The sequence below is a fragment of the Staurois parvus genome, unplaced genomic scaffold, assembly GCF_062004578.1.
Source record: "Staurois parvus isolate SC_StPar_1 unplaced genomic scaffold, SC_StPar_1.0 ptg000579l, whole genome shotgun sequence".
Taxonomy (NCBI): Eukaryota; Metazoa; Chordata; class Amphibia; order Anura; family Ranidae; genus Staurois; species Staurois parvus.
The window spans coordinates 297,926-324,423 of NW_028318375.1; the positions used below are offsets into that span (position 1 = coordinate 297,926).

A 26,498-nucleotide genomic window follows, 5' to 3' on the forward strand; every position below is an offset into this window, starting at 1 on the left:
AAAAAAGTGCATTTTAGTACGTGTGCACAAAATAAAAACAAGGCTCTGGCAGCAAAAGAGTTAAAATATTGGGTTCAATTACAAACAATTAGAATACTTGCAGAGGTCAAGAATGGTAGCCACCTTATTCTGGGCTCTATTGGCTTCAAGATAATGCAAAGGTGACATTAGCGTCTAATAAACCTCTGACATCTCCTTAACCCCTTCATGAACAGAGTCAAACAAGTTGGGATGCTCCAATCCAATTCTACAACTTTGGCATGTTTAACATATGTTAGTAAAACTGTACACATCATCACAACTACTTAGCGTATCCAGGGGAATTATACCTTGTTTTTTAAGGACAGATTGAACATTGGTGGCAAATATTAATGGATATTTCTTATTTTGTTTTTGTTATGAAATGAAAACTGGCATAAAATATAACAAAAAAATATTTATTTTTATTTAACTTTATATTTTTATGCCATCCCAATGACCCACCACCAAAAAAACATACAAAATAAATTCTCCTACTCCTAACAATCGTAGTGATTTCACAAGTGTTATTTGTACTTTATACCCATAGTCAGGCCACACTACCTCCCCAACACTGCCATTAACTGGCACTTCCATTAAATGACACACTGCCACTTACACTGTTATTAACTGACACTAAAACTTACTGAACTAGATCAAGCTCTGATCTAGTTAATCTTTTTTTTTTCCCCAACAGACTGTTTGTTTGTTTGTTTTTTTACAGACTTCTCCAGCAAAGAGGAAAATATACATTGTATCTATTCCCCCTCTCTGGAGGTGACGTTTGTTTTTTTCCTCTTCACAGAGGAAAGAAAAAAACAGAGATAAGCTACAAAGTGAATGATCATTGTGATAGCCAGTCACAGCGATCATATGATTGAGAGCTGGTTCTTTTGGTTCTTGATTGTTAGTATAAGACCCGAAATGGTCACAGACAGTTTGGTCACAGTGCTAGGAGTGCACTTCCAGCACAAACAGAGGAACATTTGTACAGTGGATATAAAAAGCCTATGCACCTCTGCTAAAATGTCAGGTTTCTGTGATGTAATAAAATGAGACAAAGATAAATCATTTCAGAACTTTGTCCACCTTTAGCCGGGGTTCACACTGATGCAGTGCGAAATTTGCACCGGTCTCTGTGTGATTTACACACGGCATCATAATCGCACCCCGTTAACACCCCAAAATCAGTTCGCAAAACGCAGTGCGATGTGCAGAATCGGATCGCATAGGTGTGAACACCCATGCAATCCGATTCTAGTGCAGATCAAAAAAAAGGCCCTGCACCATTTTGGTGCAAATGTGATGCGATTTCAGCCATACAAAATGTATCTCTCAATTCGCACCACACAGAATTCGCATGTGATTTGCACAGCAATGCGGTGCACTTCCTGTGCGAATCACATGCGGTATGTTGCACCGCACAAGTGCAAACCCAGGCTTAATGTGACCTATAAACTGTACAACTCAATTGAAAAACAAACTGAAATCTTTTAGGGGGGAGTAAACATAAAAAACTAAAATAATGTGGTTGCATAAGTGTGCACATCCTCATAACTGGGGATGTAGCTGTGTTCATTATTAAGCAATCAAATTCAAAATCATGTTAAATAGGAGTCAGCACACACCTGCCATTGTTTAAAATGCCTCTGATTAACCCCAAATAAAGTTCAGCTTTTCTAGAAGGTCTTTCCTGACATTTTCTTAGTCACATCCTACAGCAAAAGTCATGGTCAGCAGAGAGCTTCCAAAGCATCAGAGGGATCTCATTGTTAAAAGGTATCAGTTAGGAGAAGGGTACAAAAGAATTTCCAAGGCATTAGACATAACATGGAACACAGTGAGGACAGTCATCAAGTGGAGAAAATATGGCCCAACAGTGACATTACCAAGAACTGGACATCCCTCCATAATTGATGAAAAGACCAGAAGAAAACTGGTCTGGGAGGCTGCAAAGAGGCCTACAGCAACATTAAAGGAGCTGCAGGAATATCTGGCAAGTACTGGTTGTGTGGTACATGTGACTACAATCTCCCGTATTCTTCATATGTCTGGGCTATGGGGTAGAGTGGCAAGATGGAAGCCTTTTCTTATGAAGAAAAACATCCAAGCCCGTCTAAATTTTGCAAACACATATCTGAAGTTTCCCAAAAGCATGCGGGAAAACGTTTTATGGTCTGATGAAACCGAGGTTAAACTTTTTGGTCATAATTCCAAAAGGTATGTTTGGCGCAAAAACAACACTGCACATCACCAAAAGAACACCATACCCACAGTGAAGCATGGTGGTGGCAGCATCATTCTTTGGGGCTGTTTTTCTTCAGCTGGAACTGGGGCCTTAGTCTAGGTAGAAGGAATTATGAACAGTTCCAAATACCAGTCAATATTGGTACAAAACCTTTCAGGCTTCTGCTAGAAAGCTGAACATGAAGAGAAATGTCATCTTTCAGCATGACAACAACCCAAAGCATACATCCAAATCAATAAAGGAATGGCCCAGCCAGAGCCCAGACCTGAATCCGATCGAAAATCTGTGGGGTGATCTGAAGAGGGCTGTGCACAGGAGATGCCCTCGCAATCTGACAGATTTGGAGTGTTTTTGCAAGGAAGAGTGGGCAAATATTGCCAACTCAAGATGTCCCATGCTGATAGACTCAAACCCAAAAAGACTGAGTGCTGGAATCATATCAAAAGGTGCCTCAACAAAGTATTATTTTAAGGGTGTGCACACTTATGCAACCATATTATTTTAGTTTTTTTATTTTTACTTCCCTCCACCTAAAGATTTCAGTTTGCTGTTCAACTTAGTTATACAGTTTATAGGTCGCATTAAAGGTGGAAAAAGTTCTGAAATGATTTACCTTTGTCTCATTTTGTTACATCACAGAAACCTGACATTTTAACAGGGGTGTGTAGACTTTTTTATCCACTGTATGCGGTGCCCAAGATTAAAGCCCACTTTCTGGATGCTGCATAAATGTGTTACGTGGTCATGAAGATTTCAAAGGGAACCTGCTACCTTCACTGTGCTATTGCATAGGGGCTCATCGGCCCCCTTGTAGTTTCAATAAGAGGGTTCAATTTAGGGTTAACATAGGTGATGAAGAGGCGACATATCACCTCCTGATGGCCTATCAAATGTCTCTGAAAAGCAATCCAACACAGAATGCTTTTCAGATGAGTGGCCATGTTAGCCACAGGTGCTGACATTAAATATAAAAGATTTGGTTTACCTAAAACACACTCAAATGATCAGGCTCTGGTCTATATTTTTTTAGTTACAGTTCAAAAAAATGTATCTCTCTCCTTAGACAGGAGTAGCCATAGAGGTGAGTTCCAATAACATCTTGGGATTGGAATCAGCTGTGATTTCCTGCGTACTCACAACTGTCCTCTACTGTGCATCCATGGCTGGGGGAGATTGTCCTGAAGCTTGCTAAGATGTGTTATGTGTATCCTATGAGGCTGCAGATGAGGGGGGTAGTGAGAGCTACATCATCCTCACCTAGATCCGGAATTAGGAAGTGGGAGCAAGCACCTGCTAAAAAAAAAGTATCCCCCCCAAAAAAAACCCAAAAACAAATTGTGTAACAGGAAAAGGGGAAGGTAATGCATATGTAAGGTCCACTTTATGGTGAAATTGAGATTAAATGTATGTAAAAATGTAGGACAAATATTTTATTGATACGGGTTAACATATTGTATGTTACAAAGCATTAATCCAATCTTCCACATGTCCCCAGAGACGGGACCTATTGTCACCACACCATCACTTTCAGTGTACTCTATGCAGGTGCCTTGTAATGTTTCCATTTGCTGCTGTCCTGTATCAGTAGAACATTTGTTGTACATTGTTATGTGTGACACAGATGAACTCCCCCATACACGTCCCATCTATTAGTGAGATAAAATGTGTCCAGATGTCTGTTCTGGTCATTTGTACCTTCTTTATCTGTATTTGAATGCTGAGCCCTGTAGACCCAATAAAGAAAAAGGTCTCTACCTGTCCAGGAACTGAGCCCTGTAGTCCCTGCACAAGTCCATATCTCTGCCAGAACTGAGCTCTATAGTCCCCGTACAGGTCCCTATCTCTGCCAGCAATGTGCTGTGTAGTCCCCGCACAGGTCCCTATCTTTGAATGAAAAGAGCTCTGTAGTCCCTGCACAGGTCCCTCTATCTGGAGAAACCGAGCCCTGTGGTCCACACTCGGGTCCTTATCTTTGAAGGAACTGAGCCCTGTGGTCCCCTCACAGATCCCTATCTTTGCCAGAACTGAGCCCTGTAGTCATCACACAGGTCCCTACCTCTGCAGGAACTAAGCCCTGTAGTACCGATTCTGGTCCTCGTCTCTGCAGGAACAGAGCTCTGTAATCCCCGCACAGGTCCCTATCTCTGCAGGAAGAGAGCTCTGTAGTCCCCGAACAGGTTCCTGTCTCTGGAGGAAGAGAGCTCTGCAGTTCCCGCACAGGTCCCTATCGCTGGAGTAAGAGAGCTCTGTAGTCCCCACACAGGTCCCTATCTCTGGAGGAAGAGAGCTTTGTAGTCCCTGCATGGGTCCCTATCTCTTCAGGAAGAGCTCTGTAGTCCTCGCACAGGTCCCTATCTCTGGAGTAAGAGAGCTCTGTAGTCCCGGCACAGGTCCCTGTCTCTGAAGGAAGAGAGCTCTGTAGTCCCCAAACAGGTCCCTGTCTCTGCAGGAAGAGAGCTCTGTACTCCCCACACAGGTCCCTATCTCTGCAGGAAGAGAGCTCTGTAGTCCCCGCACAGGTCCCTATCTCTGCAGGAAGAGAGCTCTGTAGTCCCCACACAGGTCCCTATCTCTGCAGGAATAGAGCTCTGTAGTCCCCGCACAGTTCCCTATCTCTGCAGGAAGAGAACTCTGTAGTCCCCGCACAGGTCCCTATCTCTGCAGAAAGAGAGCTCTGTAGTCCCCGCACAGGTCCCTATCTCTGCAGGAAGAGAGCTCTGTAGTCCCCGCACAGGTCCCTATCTCTGCAGGAAGAGAGCTCTGTAGTCCCCACACAGGTCCCTATCTCTGCAGGAATAGAGCTCTGTAGTCCCCGCACAGTTCCCTATCTCTGCAGGAAGAGAACTCTGTAGTCCCCGCACAGGTCCCTATCTCTGCAGAAAGAGAGCTCTGTAGTCCCCGCACAGGTCCCTATCTCTGCAGGAAGAGAGCTCTGTAGTCCCCGCACAGGTCCCTATCTCTGCAGGGAGAGCTCTGTAGCCCCCGCACAGGTCCCTATCTCTGCAGGGAGAGGGCTCTGTAGTCCCCGCACAGGTCCCTGTCTCTGCAGGGAGAGGGTTCTGTAGTCCCCGCACAGGTCCCTATCTCTGCAGGGAGAGAGCTCTGTAGTCCCCGCACAGGTCCCTATCTCTGGAGTAAGAGAGCTCTGTAGTCCCGGCACAGGTCCCTATCTCTGAAGGAAGAGAGCTCTGTACACAGGTCCCTATCTCTGCAGGAAGAGAGCTCTGTAGTCCCCGCACAGGTCCCTATCTCTGCAGGAAGAGAGCTCTGTAGTCCCCGCACAGGTCCCTATCTCTGAAGGAAGAGAGCTCTGTAGTCCCCACTCAGGTCCCTATCTCTGGAGGAAGAGAGCTCTGTAGTCCCCGCACAGGTCCCTATCTCTGCAGGAAGAGAGCTCTGTAGTCCCCGCACAGGTCCCTATCTCTGCAGGAAGAGAGCTCTGTAGTCCCCGCACAGGTCCCTATCTCTGGAGGAAGAGAGCTCTGTAGTCCCCGCACAGGGCCCTATCTCTGCAGGGAGAGGGTTCTGTAGTCCCCGCACAGGTCCCCATCTCTGCAGGAAAAGAGCTCAATGATCCCCGCACAGGTCCCTGTCTCTGCAGGAAGAGAGCTCTGTAGTCCCCACACAGGTCCCTATCTCTGCAGGAAGAGAGCTCTGTAGTCCCCGCACAGGTCCCTATCTCTGGAGGAGGAGAGCTCTGTAGTCCCCGCACAGGTCCCTATCTCTGCAGGAAGAGAGCTCTGTAGTCCCCGCACAGGTCCCTGTCTCTGCAGGGAGATCTCTGTAGTCCCCGCACAGGTCCCTGTCTCTGCAGGAAGAGAGCTCTGTAGTCCCCATACAGGTCCCTATCTCTGCAGGAAGAGAGCTCTGTAGTCCCCGTACAGGTCCCTAGCTCTGCAGGGAGAGATCTGTAGTCCCCGCACAGGTCCCTATCTCTGGAGTAAGAGAGCTCTGTAGTCCCCGCACAGGTCCCTATCTCTTCAGGAAGAGCTCTGTAGTCCTCGCACAGGTCCCTATCTCTGGAGTAAGAGAGCTCTGTAGTCCCGGCACAGGTCCCTATCTCTGAAGGAAGAGAGCTCTGTAGTCCCCGCACAGGTCCCTATCTCTGCAGGAAGAGAGCTCTGTAGTCCCCGCACAGGTCCCTATCTCTGCAGGAAGAAAGCTCTGTAGTCCCCGCACAGGTCCCTATCTCTGCAGGGAGAGGGCTCTGTAGTCCCCGAACAGGTCCCTATCTCTGCAGGGAGAGGGCTCTGTAGTCCCCGCACAGGTCCCTATCTCTGCAGGGAGAGGGCTCTGTAGTCCCCGCACAGGTCCCTGTCTCTGCAGGGAGAGGGTTCTGTAGTCCCCGCACAGGTCCCTATCTCTGCAGGGAGAGAGCTCTGTAGTCCCCGCACAGGTCCCTATCTCTGCAGGAAGAGAGCTCTGTAGTCCCCGCACAGGTCCCTATCTCTGGAGGAAGAGAGCTCTGTAGTCCCCGCACAGGTCCCTATCTCTGGAGGAAGAGAGCTCTGTAGTCCCCACACAGGTCCCTATCTCTGGAGGAAGAGAGCTCTGTAGTCCCCGCACAGGTCCCTATCTCTGCAGGGAGAGGGTTCTGTAGTCCCCGCACAGGTCCCCATTTCTGCAGGAAAAGAGCTCAATGATCCCCGCACAGGTCCCTGTCTCTGCAGGAAGAGAGCTCTGTAGTCCCCGCACAGGTCCCTATCTCTGCAGGAAGAGAGCTCTGTAGTCCCCGCACAGGTCCCTATCTCTGGAGGAAGAGAGCTCTGTAGTCCCCGCACAGGTCCCTATCTCTGGAGGAAGAGAGCTATGTAGTCCCCACACAGGTCCCTATCTCTGCAGGGAGAGCTCTGTAGTCCCCGCACAGGTCCCTATCTCTGGAGGAAGAGAGCTCTGTAGTCCCCGCACAGGTCCCTATCTCTGCAGGGAGAGGGTTCTGTAGTCCCCGCACAGGTCCCCATTTCTGCAGGAAAAGAGCTCAATGATCCCCGCACAGGTCCCTGTCTCTGCAGGAAGAGAGCTCTGTAGTCCCCGCACAGGTCCCTGTCTCTGCAGGGAGAGGGTTCTGTAGTCCCCGCACAGGTCCCTGTCTCTGCAGGGAGAGGGTTCTGTAGTCCCCGCACAGGTCCCTGTCTCTGCAGGGAGAGGGTTCTGTAGTCCCCGCACAGGTCCCTGTCTCTGCAGGGAGATCTCTGTAGTCCCCGCACAGGTCCCTGTCTCTGCAGGGAGAGGGTTCTGTAGTCCCCGCACAGGTGGTGCCCCTCTCCAGTCCCAGTGAAGTTAGTTGTGTCCGGTGTGCGGGGAGAGCCGAGTGAGGGGTTAAGCGGTGGTTGGATCCTCCTCCTCCGTCTCCGGGGTGTCAGTGTCTGTGTTGCTCCGCCAGCCTCCCCGGCCATGCCTTCCGCCTCCATGCAGCCGCCCTTCCCCTCGCTCTGCTCCCTCTTATTCTGGCTATTGTGTATAATCTCCGCGCAGCCGCCTCACTCTAATCAAGAAGATTAGAGATTCTTGCGCGTCCGGAAATCCCAATTCCCCCCCCCCCCTCTCCTCCTGCCCCCCTCCTTCACCCCGGTACACCCCCTCATCCATCTCACCTGCCTGCTAAAAGTCCCCCCTGGACCGTCCTCCTCCCCGGCCGGCCGGCCGGCCGGCCCTTTCCCCATTCTGTCCCTTCTCCGTTCTTCTGGCCGCCGCTGCCATTCCTCCCAGCCCGGCCGCTCTCCTCCTCCCCCTCTCATCATGTCTCTCCTCCTCCTCCTCCTCTGTCTCTCTCCCAGGACGTCGGCTGATCCGGGGCCGCCAGGGAAGGGCTTGGGGCTGCGGGAAGGGAGCCGGTGGCCTGCCTGCTGTTATTTTGTATTAAAATGAGGAGGAGGAAGAAGAAGCAGCAGCAGCAGCAGCACAGCACCGGAGGCATCCGCAGCAGCAGCATCCTTATTAACGAGAGCGCAGAGAACGGCGGCAGGAGCAGGAGGAGGAGGAGGAGTGATGAGTCAATACAACTAATAATTTAATGGGGACACACAAAACGCAGAGAGAGAGAGAGCGAGAGAGAGAGAGGCGGCTCTGGACAAACACAACAGACACACACACACTGTGCTGACACATCGGAGGAAACAACAAGACCGATACAACAAGACCGATACAACAACAAGACCAATACAACAAGACCGATACAACAACAAGACCGATACCAATACCACAACAAGACCGATACAACAACAACAGGACCAATACAACAACAAGTCATGGTGCCCATTGGTGAATAATGCATGAAGATCTGGAGGAGCCGGGAGCCTGATCCGAGCCACTCTCCGTCCCCATTCATCCCTGTGATTTGGCCCCCCGTTTGTTCCGCTCCCACCCCTCCCATCTACTTATACATGGAGACATCGCCGCTCCTCCACCTGTCAACTCTGTAAAAGTGGCAGCGCTGCTTCCTCTTCTCTTCCTCCTTTTTCTTTATTCCGGGAAGAAACTTTCTACAAAAAGAGGGGAGATGACAGCTGCTCTATGACATCTGCAGTCCTCTGATCCCCTCCCCCCATCATCGATCGCTTCCCCCCCCCCCCCCCTTTTATTTCTTCTTCCACTATGACTTGATTGCCAGCTTCCCGGACAAGACCTTCTCCAGCTGCTGTTTGCCTCCTTCAATGAAAGATTAATACACTTTTCTTCATCGTTCCTTCCTTGTGTTAGCCATGCTTTAATTCCACCTTATTGCTTATTATTTTTCTTATGACTTGACGTTTTTTTTTCCTGCCCTTCCCCCCTTCTCTGGGGGAGGCCATGAACACACAAACATAAAATCTAGAAAGGAGGATACAAATATTATTAAAAGTCAGCTGTAGATCTGCGAGGTGTCTGTGCCTCCATCAGGAAGCTGGCCGTCCCCAAACAATTTCTATGCTGTATCAAGTTGTGAAGTGGTGAGTGATCCTTTTCTTCTGATCTGATGCCTCTGGGGGGAGAGTCGCTTGTCCTCTGTGTGTGTGTGGCTGGAGTTGCTGTGTTGTGACACTGTAGCACTTTTGCTCCTTTGTCTCTTTAAAAGGTCAGAAGGAAATCCTGGTCGGGATCGCGGCAGTCCCAGGGATTGGCAGCCTCCAGCTCTGGCTGGGAACTTCCCTCTGCCTTCCTGGGTCTCTGGAGACTTGACAGTGTTTCTGCACTAATGTGCTCCGTGTGATTGTTGTTTTGACTTGCTAGAGGAACAGTAGGGTGTAAAGTTGTGCTTAGCCATCAGATGATGTTTACACATAACATGATATAGATTTTGTTCCATGAAGGTGCACCTATTGATCTGAGGAGTTTCTGTTTACTATGTGTATAGGTGTGCATGGATTGGGCTTAGTACACAGGCTACAATGCCAGGCTAAAGATCCTTATTTTCAAAAAAAGTGACAGTTATTTAAAGATGAGAAAAGTCATAAGGCTAAAGATAAAGATCTCAATGAAATAATGTATTTACATGATGTTGACAGTTTTGAATCACATTTGCAATGCACAATGTATTACTTTATAGTTGTGTGTGTGTGTATATATATATATATATATATATATATATATATATATATATATGGATAGATAGATAGATATACACACATTTTATTTGGGGGGTTATTTTTTATTCAGGACATGGTATAGCTAATAGTAGTTGGCCATATGTAACTGGACTTGTTTTGTAATATTAATGGGGTGTCAGGGACTTACTTCAAGGTGGTTGCAATAAAGTGACTGAAATAAACATGCCATGTTATTATAAATGTTGGGGTATATTCCTGACACCCATTAGAACTGAAGAAGCTGCTTAGATAAGTACAGAAAAAGTAACATTGCAGAACAAGTTTAGAAGTATGTTGCAAACTAATATACTGTATATGCTCTATAATAACTGGCACTGTCATAATGGGAATAATGTAAAAATATGTAAAGCGCTGAGCAAACTGTTGGCACTATATAAATCCTGTATAACAATAATAATATGTAAATGTTCTAAACTGCTGATCTAGATAAATTCTGATATATATATATTTTAACTTACATTTTTAACAAATAATACAAATATATATTATTAGCTTTATAATATATGCCATTATTATCTAAAGCATAATACACACTTCTTTTTATCTTTCTACAATTTGTTTGCAGACAGACTTGAAGGTGTGAAGTATTCTACTGTAGCCAATGTCTGTTTCCTCTTTCGATGACACACACATGGCCTGCCTGCTCATTCACAATATGATACAGCTGAGCCAGGGAGACAGCTCCTTGCTGACCCTGTGTCTGCAGCGAATGGGTTAAGGAGATTGAGGCTGTGCCTGACAGGGATAACTACAGATAATAGTCACCGCCTTGTGCTGTCATTGTGGGTACACTCTGCTCATCATTATTTGTAATTGAGATCTTGGTGAACTTTAGCCTTGGGCACAGTGTTTTAAATGGGGGGAAATTAGATGGTTTATGCACATTTGATTCTGATTTTGACACCAAATACATCGTGGGTAGTCCACAAATCAAGGAGTCCTCTAGGAGCATTGTCCTGGTCTCAGAAATAGCTTCTAATTGGAGGGAATGTAGTGTCTGACACCCAGACATCACTTACATCATGACTTGAGTACTCGCACTTTATCACTCCAGAACTACTGCAGTCTTACCTCTTATACCAAGATAGATGTAGATTTTAATGTTTGCTGTGTTCAGAGGTAGGGCATGCAATGTTCAAGAGTGCAAGCCTGATTTATTTGAACCTAAGACCTTTTCTAAAATAAGTGTAATTAATAGACTTAAATTAAGCTTTTTATTTAAGTAAGGTCTATAATTCATAGGGGAAAGGTTACATCTTAAACTTTATCTTCTCATTATGCCTGACTTCCAGAGAAAGAATAAAAACATTATTTTAGCAATATTACATTTTCTACACAGTATTTTATCCTTGTGCATTTGCCTAGTTCAGGTTTCCTAATACATGAGTTGAGAAGTCATACTAGTTTTGTGATATGCATTTGAAAATTGTAGCGATTAGACTTCCTACAGCAAAGTTTTTGATGACGTACCTAATAGCTGTGTCCATTGTAAATGGAAAATAGTGCCTTAAATAATTATTTGAATAAATACTTTAAATATTGTCAGAAATGTGCTAAGTAGCAAGTTATTAAACGTGAAGATGGCACGGTCTGTTACATGGCATGAGACCGGAATCTTAAAAAATGCAGCAAAAGTTTAAAGGACCTTTGGAAACTCTGTAAGAACTGTTGCAGCAGCAGTATACATGTGCAGTGTAACATTAAAAATGTTTCCTTAGAATCAGTTATTAGACATATATATATTGATTAAGAAGTGATATTGAGTAATACACATTTTCTCTATCTTTCATGCAAGGCTCATGTGACATCAATTCATGTAACATTTTCACATGAAGCTAGACCAAATATGTCAGCTTTTTAGTTCATTCATTTTTACTTTAGTTACCCAAAAATAGCTGTTTACTTTTCATGCTCTTTGAAGCGTTTAGTTCATTCATTCTTTGCTATTGTAAACACAGGTGAATGCAGGTATTGAAAGAATCTGAAATCTTACACACAAAAATATTAAATTAGTTACAGAAGTCTGTCTTACTTAATCAGGGAAATGGTTTCTACAAGTGTAATTTTTCTGGGGTGGCAGAAGATCCCGTAATTAAATTGTTGCTTAAGGTGTGGTAAGCAGATTCCTGAATCAAAGCAGTGTCAATAGATATGAGGAGTAGACTTTCTAAACATAAATCAACATGTACAAGCTTTGCAGGTGTTCATTATTTGTAGTCAATTAAAAAAATGGGCTGGCTCCTCTTATGAGATGTGTGCTCCAACTAAATTGTCCAAGCAATTTAATTTTTATGTCTATATATGTGTTTGTATTTTGTACACTAGTAAAATTGGTCACCATTTGCATTTTTTCTGTGCTACAAAAGATGAGCGTGCCTCATAGATTTATAAACACTTTTTTTTAATTGAGCCAGGTGATCCTTAGAGGCGGGACTGAGCATGGATCATTCGAACGAGAAAACTCAGGGGATAGAACATTCAGAAATGTCTAACAATGTAAGCGATCCAAAAGGTCCGCCAGCCAAAATAGCCCGCCTTGAGCAGAATGGAAGTCCTCTAGGAAGAGGAAGAGTTGGAAGTACAGGAGGAAAAATGCAAGGGGTGCCTCTTAGACATTCCGCTCATATGATGAGGACCAGTATCCGAAAAGGTAATATTCCGAAGTCAAGCTCACTTCCTAGGTAAATGCAAGATAGCAGCTGCATTTCAGTACTTTAGTGACAGAAAAGGTTCATCATTTGTTATTTTTCAGTGATTTTTAAATATATATATATATATATATATATATATATATATATATAAAATCTCTTATGATTAATATTTATGTTAGTCAGTAGTATAATACTGATAGTCCTGTACATCTTTAGCAAAAAAAAAGAAAAAAATTTTTAGGGTTCACTTTTACACATTCGCTTGCTCTCTCTCTCTATCGCTCTTTTTCTCTCTCTCTCTCTCGCTCTCTCTTTCTCTCTATACAGATATATATATGCATCATTTTTTTAAAGCTTGATCTGCCATCCTCTAGTTGGACAACAACTGTGGAACGCAGAAGAACAACTTAGACACAGTTGAAAACTTCAACCCATATGATATGGAAACCTAAAGAATGAGCTTATTATAGTTGCTTCCTTCAGGTTTGGAATTCTCTGAGTATTATTTGGAGACAACTGATAATTTCAGCTACATAGTTGAAGGCATTGGAATTTCATTGTCTTCAATGTGTAACATTTATCATACAATCCTTCATTTTGCATTCCGTTTGGCGAAAACAAAGCATATATTGATCTTAAAATGAACAGACACAGCAGTTGGTATTGTTAGATCTCTATCTATTAAAATGGAAAAAGAGCACTTCAGCAAATTCTTTGGCCTCAGTTCATGATTACCCTATTTATTGATTGTTTGCCAAGAATGTATGCATCTTAAGAAAGCCAGGGCAGAACAAGCATTAAAAATATAATTTATTATGGCTTTTCAAAGCAAGTGCATTAATATTGTACTGAGGAGCTAGAGCAAGGCTTTATAAAGGGACTTTCTGACGCCTGCAAACATATAAGTTCTATAAATTCCTAAATAGGAGATTTCAGCTGCCTCTGTTAGTATGTGATATTTGCACAGCAAAGTTTAATGCCAGGACAGTTTTAGACAAGGATTCTACAGACTCACTGCTCCTTATGCAGACTTGTTGTTTACATAGGCTCATAAATGTTCAGCAAAAGCTCTAGCAGTGCCTTCAGGTTGGAATCATCTTATATTTTTAGCACTGACCAAAGCTTTCCTCTTTTTTAATGCTGGGCAGTTATAAAGTTGCTGGGCCAAGCATTCAGTCAGATGGGAGCAGTTAATGCGAGAATACTGCTCTTTAATGCTGATGACTTGAGGAAGGACAGCACGTCACTCTGTGCTAAAAACATGTATTTGCATTGAATTAAAGATCTATGTGTGTAGCTTGATTTCTTTTTTTATTGTCCCTTTACTTTTCATGAATTTTAGCAATGACTGCTTCAGATAATACATTGTTTATAAACAAGGCTTCTTATTATTAAAATGAGTTGATCGAAAGTCCATCTAAGAAGTAAGGTGCTTTTAATTGTGTAGAGATATAACCTCTAAATTTCTTTTTAAAAAGACCCAAGCAGTGTCTCATGTAGCATGTTTCAGGCTCAGGGAGTTCTATTCTCCGAATTGATTGTGATCTTTTCTGGCACAGAGGAAGGGAGCAAATGAGAGACTTGCGTAAGGTCACAAGGAGAGTTCACATAATGAATTGAGCGCTCCCCTCACCCACTTCAAAGACAGAGGAGTCCCTACTTAGCTACTCCTTCAGAAGAGAATAGCTACAGTCCCCTACATGTTGAGAGAACAGTTCCAGATCTTAACCAATTGAATACCAATGTCGACTTACTGAGAATGGATTTGGATGAGTGATTTTCATTTGATTAATAGCAATAAACAGTTTGTGCAATATATCGCCAGGGTTGGTTTCCAGCAAAAAGTAATGTTATTATTTATTATATCTTTGACATTTTGAAAATTGTAATCCTTTAACATAACTTAGTGTGTGATATTGTATGATATTGTTAGTTTTCCAGTGATGCACTTGTGATCAAATGTTTAAGTATGTTTTGCAGCGTGCACATTCCTTCCCTCTCCCTAGTTTGTTGTATAAACATAAAACTTCATTCACATGGTGGTGTGCTTACAATGTGTTTTTCAGAATATGTTATGATATCTTAGTCCACCACGGAGGACAGAAGATACTTTTTTTAAAATTAGAAAAATAGACAACACATTTTCCTAAAATGAGCACTGTAGTGCAGTGTATACATCGTTGCTAAACTGTTGTCAGGAAATTAAAGAATGTGTTTCAATTCTTTTTAACGGGATCACTTTTCTACCTTTTATATTGAATTACATTCAGTGGGCTGCTGTGGCAGTAATTAGTAAAGTACCCATTTTTTATTTATTGTATTGTTAATGAGATTTTATGTTGTGCCTAGTCTGAAGTTTTCAAATGGTATGCCCTAGCATTCCATTGAATAAATGAATTTAACTTTAAGTCTTCAGCTAAAACACTCTTATTGCATATTTGTTGTATAGCAATTTCATATATGTCAATTCTTTTGAGTGTTGTGTTTTTTATGTATTAACTGTAACTGTTGTTAGTGATGTTTATTTTATTTTTTCTGTTTTCATGCCTGTAGGAAATATGCTTCCAGTTTTTTGCGTGGTGGAACATTATGAAAATTTCATTGAATATGACTGCAAAGAGGAGCATGCAGAGTTTGTATTGGTTAGGAAGGACATGCTTTTTAACCAGTTGATTGAAATGGCTCTACTGTCCCTTGGATATTCTCACAGTGCAGCTGCCCAAGCCAAAGGTAAATAATCAATTCAAAGAATGTGAGGGGGGGAATGTGTTGCACTGTTACTCAAAACATTTTTTTATTTTATATTCACATATGATTACTATTATTATTTGTACTATAATATTTTTGCAGTTAAATAGTAAATAACACAGCTAGTTTTAAGGGATTTCAGATGTTAGCACTGAATCATTAGCATGACTATTGACCTTAATAATATGGTCCACTGAGAATCTAGGGAGAAATGCTGAGCATATCTGAGCAGATGGAATGCTGAAAGTCAATTTGCATTTATGACTGAATACCTAGATGTGTTTCCTTTTTCAGTTTTCACATTTTTGTTATTATTTAAGCAGCGTAATTTGCTACTGACTCTTTCTTAAATATTTAGGTGTGAAACTGTTGAGGCTCAGTTTCTCTGAATTTGTTAGGCAGAGATGCTGGTATTCTGGTGCTTGTTAATTTATGCAAGTCAAGATGTATATTTCTCATCAATTATTATTGGAGATATTGTGATATTTATCTAGCTCCTCATAGTCTGTGAAATACAATAGATTATTTCTAAAGTTGTTTATTTGTATTTTGGATGTTGTTTATTTTTTTATCATTATGATAGTGTTAATTTTGAAAGTGATACACTTTATCTTTATGATGCAGGGCTGATCCAAGTTGGTAAATGGAATCCAGTTCCACTTTCCTGTGTTACAGATGCTCCTGATGCCACTGTAGCAGATATGCTACAAGATGTGTTTCATGTGGTCACACTGAAAATACAACTACATAGGTGAGTCATGATGTGTAGACTGCTTAGTTCCTTATCAGCTGCAGATGTCTTTCATTTCCTTATTGTTTTCTTTTTTTTTAATATGCCATGTGCTAATATACTTTCCTGGCCTCAAAAGTTTATAAAGAGACTGAAGTATTACTTACACATGTGTCTGACATACATTTTGTTTTACTCCTTTTTTCCTTGTTGTGTGTATGTGTGTGTATGTTGTATTGTTTTTTTTTTTGTTACACACGCTGTATATGCTGAATTATATTTAGCCAATTAATTCAATATATGCATTACAAATGGGTATTTTACATAAAATGTACTTAACAGAAAATATTTTTGCATATCCTGCACAAAGCCATCTGGGTACATTCTGTGAAAGAATGACTTCACCCTTCTTAATGTAATCTGGTATGTGACATTTTTTTTTGTTGTTTTTCTTCAGCCACAATTATAAAAAAAAAAAACAAAAAAAAAAACTGATCTTAAGCCTGTTTCTCCTGATCAGTTGTGAGAAGGCATTGCACCTTAAATTGTTTCACCAAGCGCATCAGAGCAGGAAGGTAGAAGTAACATGCAAAAATAGTCGCCACATGCAGCTGATGTATAATTCATGCATCAATACAGCAGATGTGTTGTATAAAGTAATTAACTAATCGGAACAATCAGGAGACCGAGAGCAATCTCCAGATGCATCTGCTTGATGCGCAAAATGAAATCTGTCTGTCTTAAAGGAATGTTCTGCAGTAGGATGCAATCTTGTAATAATCCCTTCTCTAATCTGTCTCTAATAGTTGTCCCAAACTTGAAGACTTGCCTCCTGAGCAGTGGTCCCACATAACAGTACGTAACGCTCTGAAGGACCTGCTGAAAGATATGAATCAGAGTTCACTGGCTAAGGAATGTCCTCTGTCCCAGGTATCAGCCTTAAATAGTATTGAAAAACAATACTGCTATGCTGTCAAGCGTCCAATAACTGGCATGACCTCGATAATTGTATTGTGCTTGTTGCCACCTCTAGGAATTGTTCTTAGCAGTGTACAGCGACTTCTAACACATGATCACATCTCATGCTGGAATGCACCTGCCATTCCCCTCCAGCATTGTGATGTAATTGCCACAGCACACTTTAGGATTTCACGTCCACGATAGTAGGAAAATGTCTTGTACAAAGCCTACACCCAAACAATGAATTATGCATGCAGTCTTAAAAAAAAGGTGAGAAAAAGATTCCTCATGGGACTTAGAATAATTACAAGCAACACAATTAGAATCCTGTCATATAATCTAATTAAAATATTCTGGTAATACAATTAAACCATTGAAATCTGTTTTTTTTTAACTACTGATCTGGTAGGACTTTGCGCTGATTTTCGGGCTTTATTTGCCCTGATGTCTGTTTTGCCAAAGTGAACTAGCTTGATTTCCTAATTTTCTTGTATACTAGTACATTTTAAATTCCCTTTTTGTTGTGTATTTTGACTGTGCACCTGAGTAGTCTTTATTTAATGTCTTATAAAAACGTATTCTATTAGCTTTCCTTCATTAAAGAAAAAAGTAAATTTAAACTGATGGAAGATTTAAAGGGCAAGTCTTTGATACCTTTTAGGTTTCATTCTGAGGCTTTTTTTATTATGTTAGTGTTTTGACAAATTCAAAAGTGTGCTGATATAAGCTGTGCTGTGACCTACAGAGAAATGGATAGTGCTCAGCAACATACATTATGCTCTATTCATCTACACAGTCTTCCCTGTAGAGCTTGTATATTTTCTATTGTATAGTAACTGTGTGTTATCATAGTGTCTTTGCACTAGTTGATAATACATGTTTCAGAAGAGCTACAGTACAATGCCTTTTCATTTATCTTTTCACTGAGATTGGCACATTAGTATTACTATTCAGAGCATATAAAAATTATAGGTGATTCATGCTTGCTTATATTATAGTACAGTTGGGGAAATATATATATGTTTTAGTTTTTTTTAAATAATGGTAACAGTTTACTGTTCACTTTACATATAGAAGCTGTCCACTTTTTTGCAACTTTGTGTATTAATACAAAAATGTGTTGCAGGTATTTGAATTGTTGTCTAGTTGCTGCTGTGCACAATATTTGTTTCTGTTCCTCCTGTCTTATGGCTCCCATTCAATGATTTCTGGCCTGGAAATAATCAAAATTCTATTCATTGGTTGCGAGCCATGCCATCTATGCGTTTATACAACTGCCACATTTGTAACTACTGCAAGAAAACAGTGGGCGTTTGCTGCAGCGACTCATGGAACCCACAGATAGGATTCGTTCCATTTTTTTCCCTTCTAGTAACACAACAAAGTATAATCAAACGGAAACCTTTTTGAATAGTAAGACTGCTCCTTACCTGATTATCTTGCAGGTAAGGTGAATTTGCTCCCACTTTTATGGAAAGAGAGAGACTATTATTTTTAATTTTTTATTACTCTGGTGGATTGAACTGGATTTCTAATGGGGTATGCAAATTATTTGACTCTTTATTTAGTCTTTGAATATGCTTTCATTAATATTTTCATCATTAAAGCACTCTTTTGATCATAATTTGTAGGTAAATGATTTAACTAGCTGAATGGCCTTTTTTTCGTGGAATGGATTTCACATTTATCAGACATTCATTTTAAAAGCATATGAGGTGTTCTTCACTTAGGGAAAACTGGCAAAGCCAACCACCCATATTTACAAAAGCTAGGGAAATTTGCCCTGCAGACAATGAATTTGAGTCTAAGCCAGAAAATGCGTATTTGCCCACGATGTTTGTAATTTTTGTGTTTTTGTTTAAACTGATTTAAAGGTGGTTCAAACCGTGCTTCACTTTCCATGCATATTCACCTAAGTTCACTCTCTACATTTTTATATCTTTTTTTTGGTATGAAAATGTAACTGCAAATACTGATTATACGTGTAAAATGTAGTTTTTAGGTTAATTAAAATACTTTTTTTTTTTTTTTTTTACTTTTTGTTATTAAAGATGCAAACATATCAACTAAGGATCTAAAGATATTCATAACAGCCATAGGACTTATGTACTAACCGTATGCCAGTAATCTAAGATGTAACAAACAAAAAATTTCTGTAATAGCAGATGCCAAATAACAGAAATGTGATAAATACACATGGTCTTCTCTTTGACAAGACATTGCTGAATCTCATTTGTGCTATAATTACATTGCTTGCTATTAGGTCCATAGTTGTCCAGCAGTTTAGCATCACATATTCTTGCACAGTAGGTAAGCAGCAGTGAAGCTTTATGTCTGCTGCTTTACCTAGTTGGTATAATCCTATAGTAGTCTATATGTTCACTTGACAATACATTAGTATCCGATTTCTTTTTAAATGGAATGCTTAATGGAAGGAAAATTACAGCTTTTTCTATAGGACAGCTTCCAAGTGGAACAGTGGAATCTTGCTTATAGGCCACAGCACCAGCAAGTAAGTTCAGCACGAACTTTCCACTGTTTCATCTTGAAATTGCAAATGACAAATGGTCTTTCTATTTATGTATCAGTAGTCTCTTTTGTAATATTGTAGTGTGCACCATTTTAAAAAGACATTACCGATTTTTAATTTTGCTTGCAATATATTTTGTTATATAATAAAAACCCAGCTTATAAAATATGCAAAATGTATTATCTATTTGTAGTGCCATGTACAGATTCTATTGTTTTTTTTTTTTAACTAGTTGTAGCCATGAAAAAAAAAGTTTGCTCATGAGTCAGTTAAAATGTTCTCTTCTACTTGCTAGACCTCATTTTATAACATTAATTAAAATAATGTTTGCTTTGGTATTTTACAATTATAGTCTACTCCTCTTCATCGGTAGTATAATTAATGCTGTTGGTTATTTATGTTTGTCAGAGTGAATGTATGTTTAGGTTCAGTTTAGTGAACAGAGCAATTTTCACCTGTGATTTAGCCTTGCAGGGTTGTACTGTATATTTGTGTTGTATTGCCTACAGTGTAGATAAAAACCCACTTACCTACAGCCAGAAATGCAACATGATGATATATTGTAATATCCTTTACTGTCATCCATCATAAAGTGCTGGACAGAAGCAATTTAGTTTTTGCCACAGGAATAGGAAAAGGTTTTGGGGCTTCCAGTCTAATGTCATGGCATTGGACAGGGGCTAAGCTGACACAATTAGTAAGTAGCCATCACTCCCATTAATTGGTTAGCCAGGCAAAGTCCACTATCAGTTCAGAGAATTGGGTTATCATCTTCTGTTGAATTGTAAGACCTGTGGCAGTTAACATGATATCAGAATTTGGGACACCAAAGTCCAGTCTGTGATAGACTTTTGTCCGATTTGAACTTAGTATGTATGGTCCTTATTTTATAACGATTTCTATGTTCTAAACAGTTTTAAATATATCTAAGCCATCTTTCCATTATACTAGATGTGCAATACTTTTAAATATTTAGGAAAGCCAAACATGCCTACAATTATCCAGCAAGACAAGAGCTAATCTCACCACATAACAGCATTTAATAAAAATCATACTCTAAAAAAATATTGAACACTCACATGTTGATAGTGCACTTTGCACTATGTTTAAGAGCAATCTGTTATTCTATCAGTTCACAGTGCTAGCTGAAAACTTCCTTTCTGACACAGATGTTTGATGTGTGATGACTTGCTACTTTAGGTCCCACCCAATGAGTTTCACCAGTGGACTTTGTCAGGGGTCCTTAGAAAGCCCATTCATGAAGCACGTTAGGCAGAACCTACAAGACATGTCATCACGTTTCAAGCGTCTGTGCCAGGAATGAAGTTTGCAACTAGTGCTGTAAGGCAGGGGGAGTATTAGATTTTAGTACTGCTTTGTGCACTGCTTAGTGCTGCTTAGTGCACTATGCACATGCTAGTGTTTTATATTTTTTAAAGTAGAAGTTCTAACAAAAGGAATTATGCAATGAGATTATCTGGTTAATTAGTTACATGGCATAGATGACTGCTGTGTGATAACGTGTTCCTATATCCTCCCATCCAAAGCGGTTCTTCTGTGGATGTTATGAGGACCTTTTGAGAAAGTCCATCGACGTAATGCATTGGGAAGGACCCATAGGACACATTATTGGGTGTCTGTGCTGAGAAAGGAGTTTGCAGCTATTGTTGTGAACTGGTGGAATATTAGACTCCCCTATATAAGTACTGCTTTGTGTGAATTGTATTTGTGTATTATTTTACAATACAATTTTTCTGGTTCAATATTTTTATTAAAACATATAACATAACTGATCGCCCACACAGGGGTATAATTCAAAAAGAAAACAGCTAACAAACCAGGTGATGGCTACATCAAGTTATTTTATAATAAAATTATTTACAGTGCAGTCGTACAACTTAAGCCGCAGGACAGCTTTAATGGCCCAGGATCTAGTCCTGAGGGTTCAAGACATAAGTATGAAAAACTACAGAAATAATGTTTATGTTGTAATTAAAAGTAAAGCAAGATAGAGAAAGACAGATGAAGAAAGAGGCAGAAAGAAGGGGACTGGAAGAGGAAGAGTAAGGAGAGGAGGATGGCGGAAGTTCCTGCAAGCCTGGGTAGAAATTCAGGAAATACCCAAACCAAATGGGGATATGGTAGGAAAAGCATAGCTCCACAATTTACAATACAGTTTTTAATATTCTGAGTTATTCAGTGAGATAATCCCTCTTCTTTTTTAATGACACTTTAGAATAGATCCAATGTCAGTAGCAGAAAGAGGGTTATATAATTTTAAAACTTATCTTGGTGGATAATTTTAAACATTTTTACATTCAATATATTTCATTTTGTAAAGTTACAATTGCAATCTCACAATAGGGTGAAAATCAGAAATAACAAAATACAGTGTAATCACCTTAATACTAGAAGCACGTCTCAAAATCAGTTCTTAGGAAGAAAGATATATGACATAACTAGGTAACAGACTTACTCAACACCTGTGATTTCTTGGATTTCAAAAATTACCCAATAAGTATTATTGAACCAGAGAAGTAACAAAAAAGTAAAAGAGACTGATTGGAGAAAAGTAGTAGAAAAGAAAAGAAAAGGATAGGATGTGGAAGTCTTGAGAAAAAAGCAGTAAAATTGCACTTCAAGAAGATAAAATAATATGCATATATTGGGCCCATAGTTTTCAAACCTTATCAAATTGTTTTCTTGTGTCAGTCAGGATACTAGATATTTTTTCATAGGTCATAATCTACTAAATCTCTTGCTTGGCTTGGGATAGGGAAACTGAGGTCCTTTCCATGATCTGGCTTTAGTAATCTTAGCCACTAAAAGAATAAAGAAGGCCAATCTTTGAATACTTTGAATAGAGTGAAGCACACGTTCCACAGGTTCATTAAGTAATATACTATACTAGGCGATTTGCTGTATTGATAGTCCATTTACTCATCTCAGCAAAGCAAATATTCCATTTCAGAAACCTTGGACCTTTGGACATTTCTACCAAACATGATAAATTGTCCCTAGGAAGCTACATCTCCTGAAACAACAGGTGGAAGAAGGTGGGTATATTTTAGAGTGGCCAGAGGAAGCCAAGTACGGCCTTGTTAAGACTTTGAAATTGGCTCCAATGAGAGCAACATTTAAAATTTTCTAATAGGAGTCTTGCAAGCTCCTGTGACATTGATCCTGCTCTTTATCAAAAGAAAGGTCCCTTTCTCAGTCTACCATATATGCCACTTTGTGTGCAGTATACTGTAATAATAGTCCATAGATGATAGATAAGCCCCGTCCATGACCCAAATCTTGTGTACACCATTTTTGTAAGGCATGTCAGTTCAGAACAATCAGTCCATGTAGAATGTAAAAAATGTGAAATTTGGTGGAACTAGAATGTTTTGGAAAGAGCCATCTCCAATACATTTCAACAATGCTGCAATGTTAAAGGTCCCCTTTGGGAGAAATAATGACCAATTCTATATAACCATTTATCTAGCCACCAGCAAAAGACTTTAGCGTCTAGTCCAGGGGGAAACATGCTCAGGAGGCCTCTCCAGTAATCAATGGTAAAGGGGCAAATAGCCTGTCTTTCCATTAAGACCTAGTCAGAATTTTTACTTTAATGTTCTAAGGGGTCCTTCTCTTTTTGATGAGTTCATCTAGGTGTCTGGGTGGAGGGTGTAAGAAGAACACACATAATGCACTAATTATTGGAGGTATGTCATTATAGAAGTTTTGAAATACGCATTGTCTCAACGGTGGACACAATGGGGGAGATTTACTAAAACTGGTGCACACAAAATTTGGTGCAGCTGTAACATAATAACCAATCAGCTTCCAGTTTTTATTATCAAAGCTTAACTGAACAAGCTGAAATTAGAAGCTGATTGGCTGCAATGCATTGCTTCACCAGATTCTGAGTGCTCCAGTTTTAGTAAATCCCCCCCAGTTTGTAAGGTGAGTAAAGCTGAGTCTGTAGGGAGTCGTATATTTATTAGTTTAGCTTCAACTGGTATATGTTTAATTAAATAGGATTTATTTTATTTTGGTTTGATCACTGGTAGAACTAATTTATTATGTATGCACTGTTTTGTTCATGGTACCTGTCTACTTATATTCCTGGACATACTGAGAACTCTCAGAACTGCCTTATTGATTTGCCTTCATGGATCATTATGAAGTTATGGAAAAATAGTAGGAACATTTCTTTCACCATGATACTTGCCACCAGAGTAAAGTTTTGCTTTGCATTTATAAAATTACCAGTTATGGGCCTGGTATCAGCCAGTAAAATGTTTGTGGCCACATATGATGCTTTAAAGCAAAGCTTATGCAGGTGCAAACAACAACTGTTCATTTCTGTTCCATTAAACTTCTCAGTTTGCATGCATACTGTACATGTACTTTAATAATGACTTTGTGGGCAGTATTTTAGATACATTGCCCTGAGCTGTCATGACTTGTCTTGCAGAGTTGTAAAGTCTTGGTTTTACATATCCATATAATTTCCTGGTATAAATTATTATGGACAAGTTGTAGAAATTTGTAGCCACACAGATGGGTGAGGTATCGACGTCTGTGATACAGGAGAAATATTGCTTTTTCTAATGTCCAGATTACACTGTTTAAACAGTTTTGACATCTGTCTTTAAAATTTTTTGGAAGGGAAGACTTTGTAAAGAACCATTTTGCAAAGTGTTCTCCATTCCAGCCTTCCTTTTACCTGTATTATGAAAGCAGATGGTCTGCCTGTCTCTTGAATATTTATAACGATCGAAAACAATCTCTTGCTATTCACCCTTAGGCTTATGAGATGTCAGGACTGTTCTGGTTGGGAAAAAAAATCATCTTGGGTGTTTACAGAGAGAGGATTACATTAAGCTGAAATGACTATACATTTTCGAGTTTAATATTTGTCCATCAGCTGTTTAATCGTATTTAGATAATTGTGTAAATAAGTTGTTTCAGTCGTTGCCCTCTCTACTTTATAGAGCTTGAAATCTTTAAACACTAGTAAACCAGATTTGTAAATATGTTTTTTCTCACAGTGTTTATTTTACTTGCAAAGCGGTATGAAAAAAAAATGTTTTTCTTGTTTGGGTAAATCAAATAGAATTTTTTTTTTTCTGCACTACTCTAGTTCTGGATAACTACAAATTATTTAATTCCATCTGGGGCATAGCCTGTACTGTTTCATTCATCTTGTTAGTGGCATTGTAGCTCTCCACATGTAGAAACCCCTTTTTTATATAGTTTTTTAAAAGGAGGGAAAGGGCACTTTATAAATTGCAACTGTGTATTGTTTGGTCTTGCAAATACAAATGGATGCATAACGTACATCTTAAAAAAGTATATGTAAATGCTAACCACAAATTTCAGTTAACTGCTTGCCTTTGGTCTGTTAAATATATAATTGAAAGTGTTTTGTTATATCTTTTCAGTACATGCAAAAACAATACCTGTTGATCCTGCCAGATATCTAGTAAGCTGATAATGTCCTGTACACTCTGGTTGTGCTGCACTCTTATCAGCATTGTTTACAGCTGTCTCTGTTTACTACAAAACACCTCCTCCACTTTCTGTAGTCCTGTCCTACAGTAGCCCTGACAATGCTACTCCTCAACAGATACAGTACAGTGAGCAAATGAGTGCTGTCACCTTAAGAAGTGTGTTGCTGGCAGGATCACCAGGTGAAACTAAAGAAGAAAAGCCTAAAAAAAAACCTGAAAAAAAAAGCTTCCAGTAGAAAGTCATGCAGACATGTAAATCTCTGAGAGGCAGTTACATGTTTTTCTGGGCATGCTTACACTTTGCTTCAGTTACATAGTTTCATAGTTAGCCCGGTTGAAAAAGCATGATCCAATTTGCTCCAGTGGGGGGAAAAAATTCCTTCCTGTTCTCCATTAGGCAATCGGATATTCCCTGGATCAATTATTCCACATTTTCACAGTTCTTTCTGTGATGAAGCCTTTCATTTGTGGTGGTTAAATCTATTTCCCTCCAGATGTAAGAGTCCCCCCTTGTCCTCTGTGAAGACCTAAAAGTGAATATACCCCCTTAATCTTATCTTCTAAAGAGAGAATAAATTCAGTTCAGGTAATCTTTCCTCGTAGCTGAGCTCCTCATTGCCTCTTAGTAGTTTGGTTGCCCTTCTCAGCACTTTCTCTAGTTCTCCAATATATTTTTTGTGAACAAGTGCCCAGAAATGAACTGCATATTGCAGATGAGGACTTACTAATGATTTTTACAGGGCCAAAAGTATGTCTCCCTGTCTCTGGAGTCTATACCTCTTTTATACAAGAAGGTATTTTGCTAGCATCAGAAACTGCAGCTTGGCATTGCATACTATTCTTAAAGTGGTTCTCAAGCCTAAACATTTTTTTACCTTAATGGATTCCTTGCAATTACCACTTGCCGACCAGTGACATCTCTTGCTATAATTTTCTTCTGTAAAAGTACTCTTAACGGCTAAGAAACCACTTCATTAATTTGAGCCTCTAAATAAGAGGCTGAGCTAGGTGCTCATCCAGGCTTCTAGGTGGATCCTGACCATATGGTTGGGATCTTTTCAGAGCCTGAACCGGATGAGTGATGTCAGCTGACAGAGGACTTTAGCCCGCTGTGGGCTGAAAACAAGTCACAGGAGTACAAGAACTAACTGCACTCTTGAAATCTACAGGAGAAATATAGTCCAAAATAGCTTTGGCTATACTTCTCCTTTAAAGTGTCGCCTGTGGATAATTTTATTGTACCATCGTTTGTCGCCTTTCCATGGGCGTGCGCAGTTTTAAAGCGTGACATGTTTTGTATCTACTTACTCGGCACAACATCATCTTTTATATTTTATCAAAAAAATTGGGTATTATATTGTGTTTGTGTGCACTACCATTCATTAAAGTGTATTTAAAAAAAAAATTGTGTTTAAAAAATCGCTGCGCATGTACTGCATGACATAAAAAATTGCTACAGCCACCCTAGGTCCTCTGCTTAAAAATATATATTTTTGGGGAGTTCTAAGTAATTTTGTAGCAAA

The 26,498-nt window shown here is 40.2% G+C and overlaps 1 protein-coding gene across 5 annotated transcripts in view; it reads left to right on the top strand.

Moving 5' to 3' along the window:
* The window catches only part of SATB1 (SATB homeobox 1), a 198,718-nt gene that overhangs the window by 30,649 nt on the left and 141,571 nt on the right, over window positions 1-26,498 (top strand). Inside the window, exons 1-5 of one of the 5 annotated variants that reach the window (XM_089692218.1) lie at window positions 7,655-9,195; window positions 12,267-12,502; window positions 15,057-15,233; window positions 15,876-16,002; window positions 16,788-16,911. In XM_089692218.1, coding sequence (XP_089548344.1) covers window positions 12,292-12,502; window positions 15,057-15,233; window positions 15,876-16,002; window positions 16,788-16,911 — 639 coding nt within the window. In that variant the 5' untranslated portion in view covers window positions 7,655-9,195; window positions 12,267-12,291. Of the gene's footprint in view, window positions 1-7,654; window positions 9,196-12,262; window positions 12,503-15,056; window positions 15,234-15,875; window positions 16,003-16,787; window positions 16,912-26,498 lie in introns of those variants that run through there. The other 4 variants (XM_089692215.1, XM_089692214.1, XM_089692217.1 and 1 more) reach the window with 4 other exon arrangements.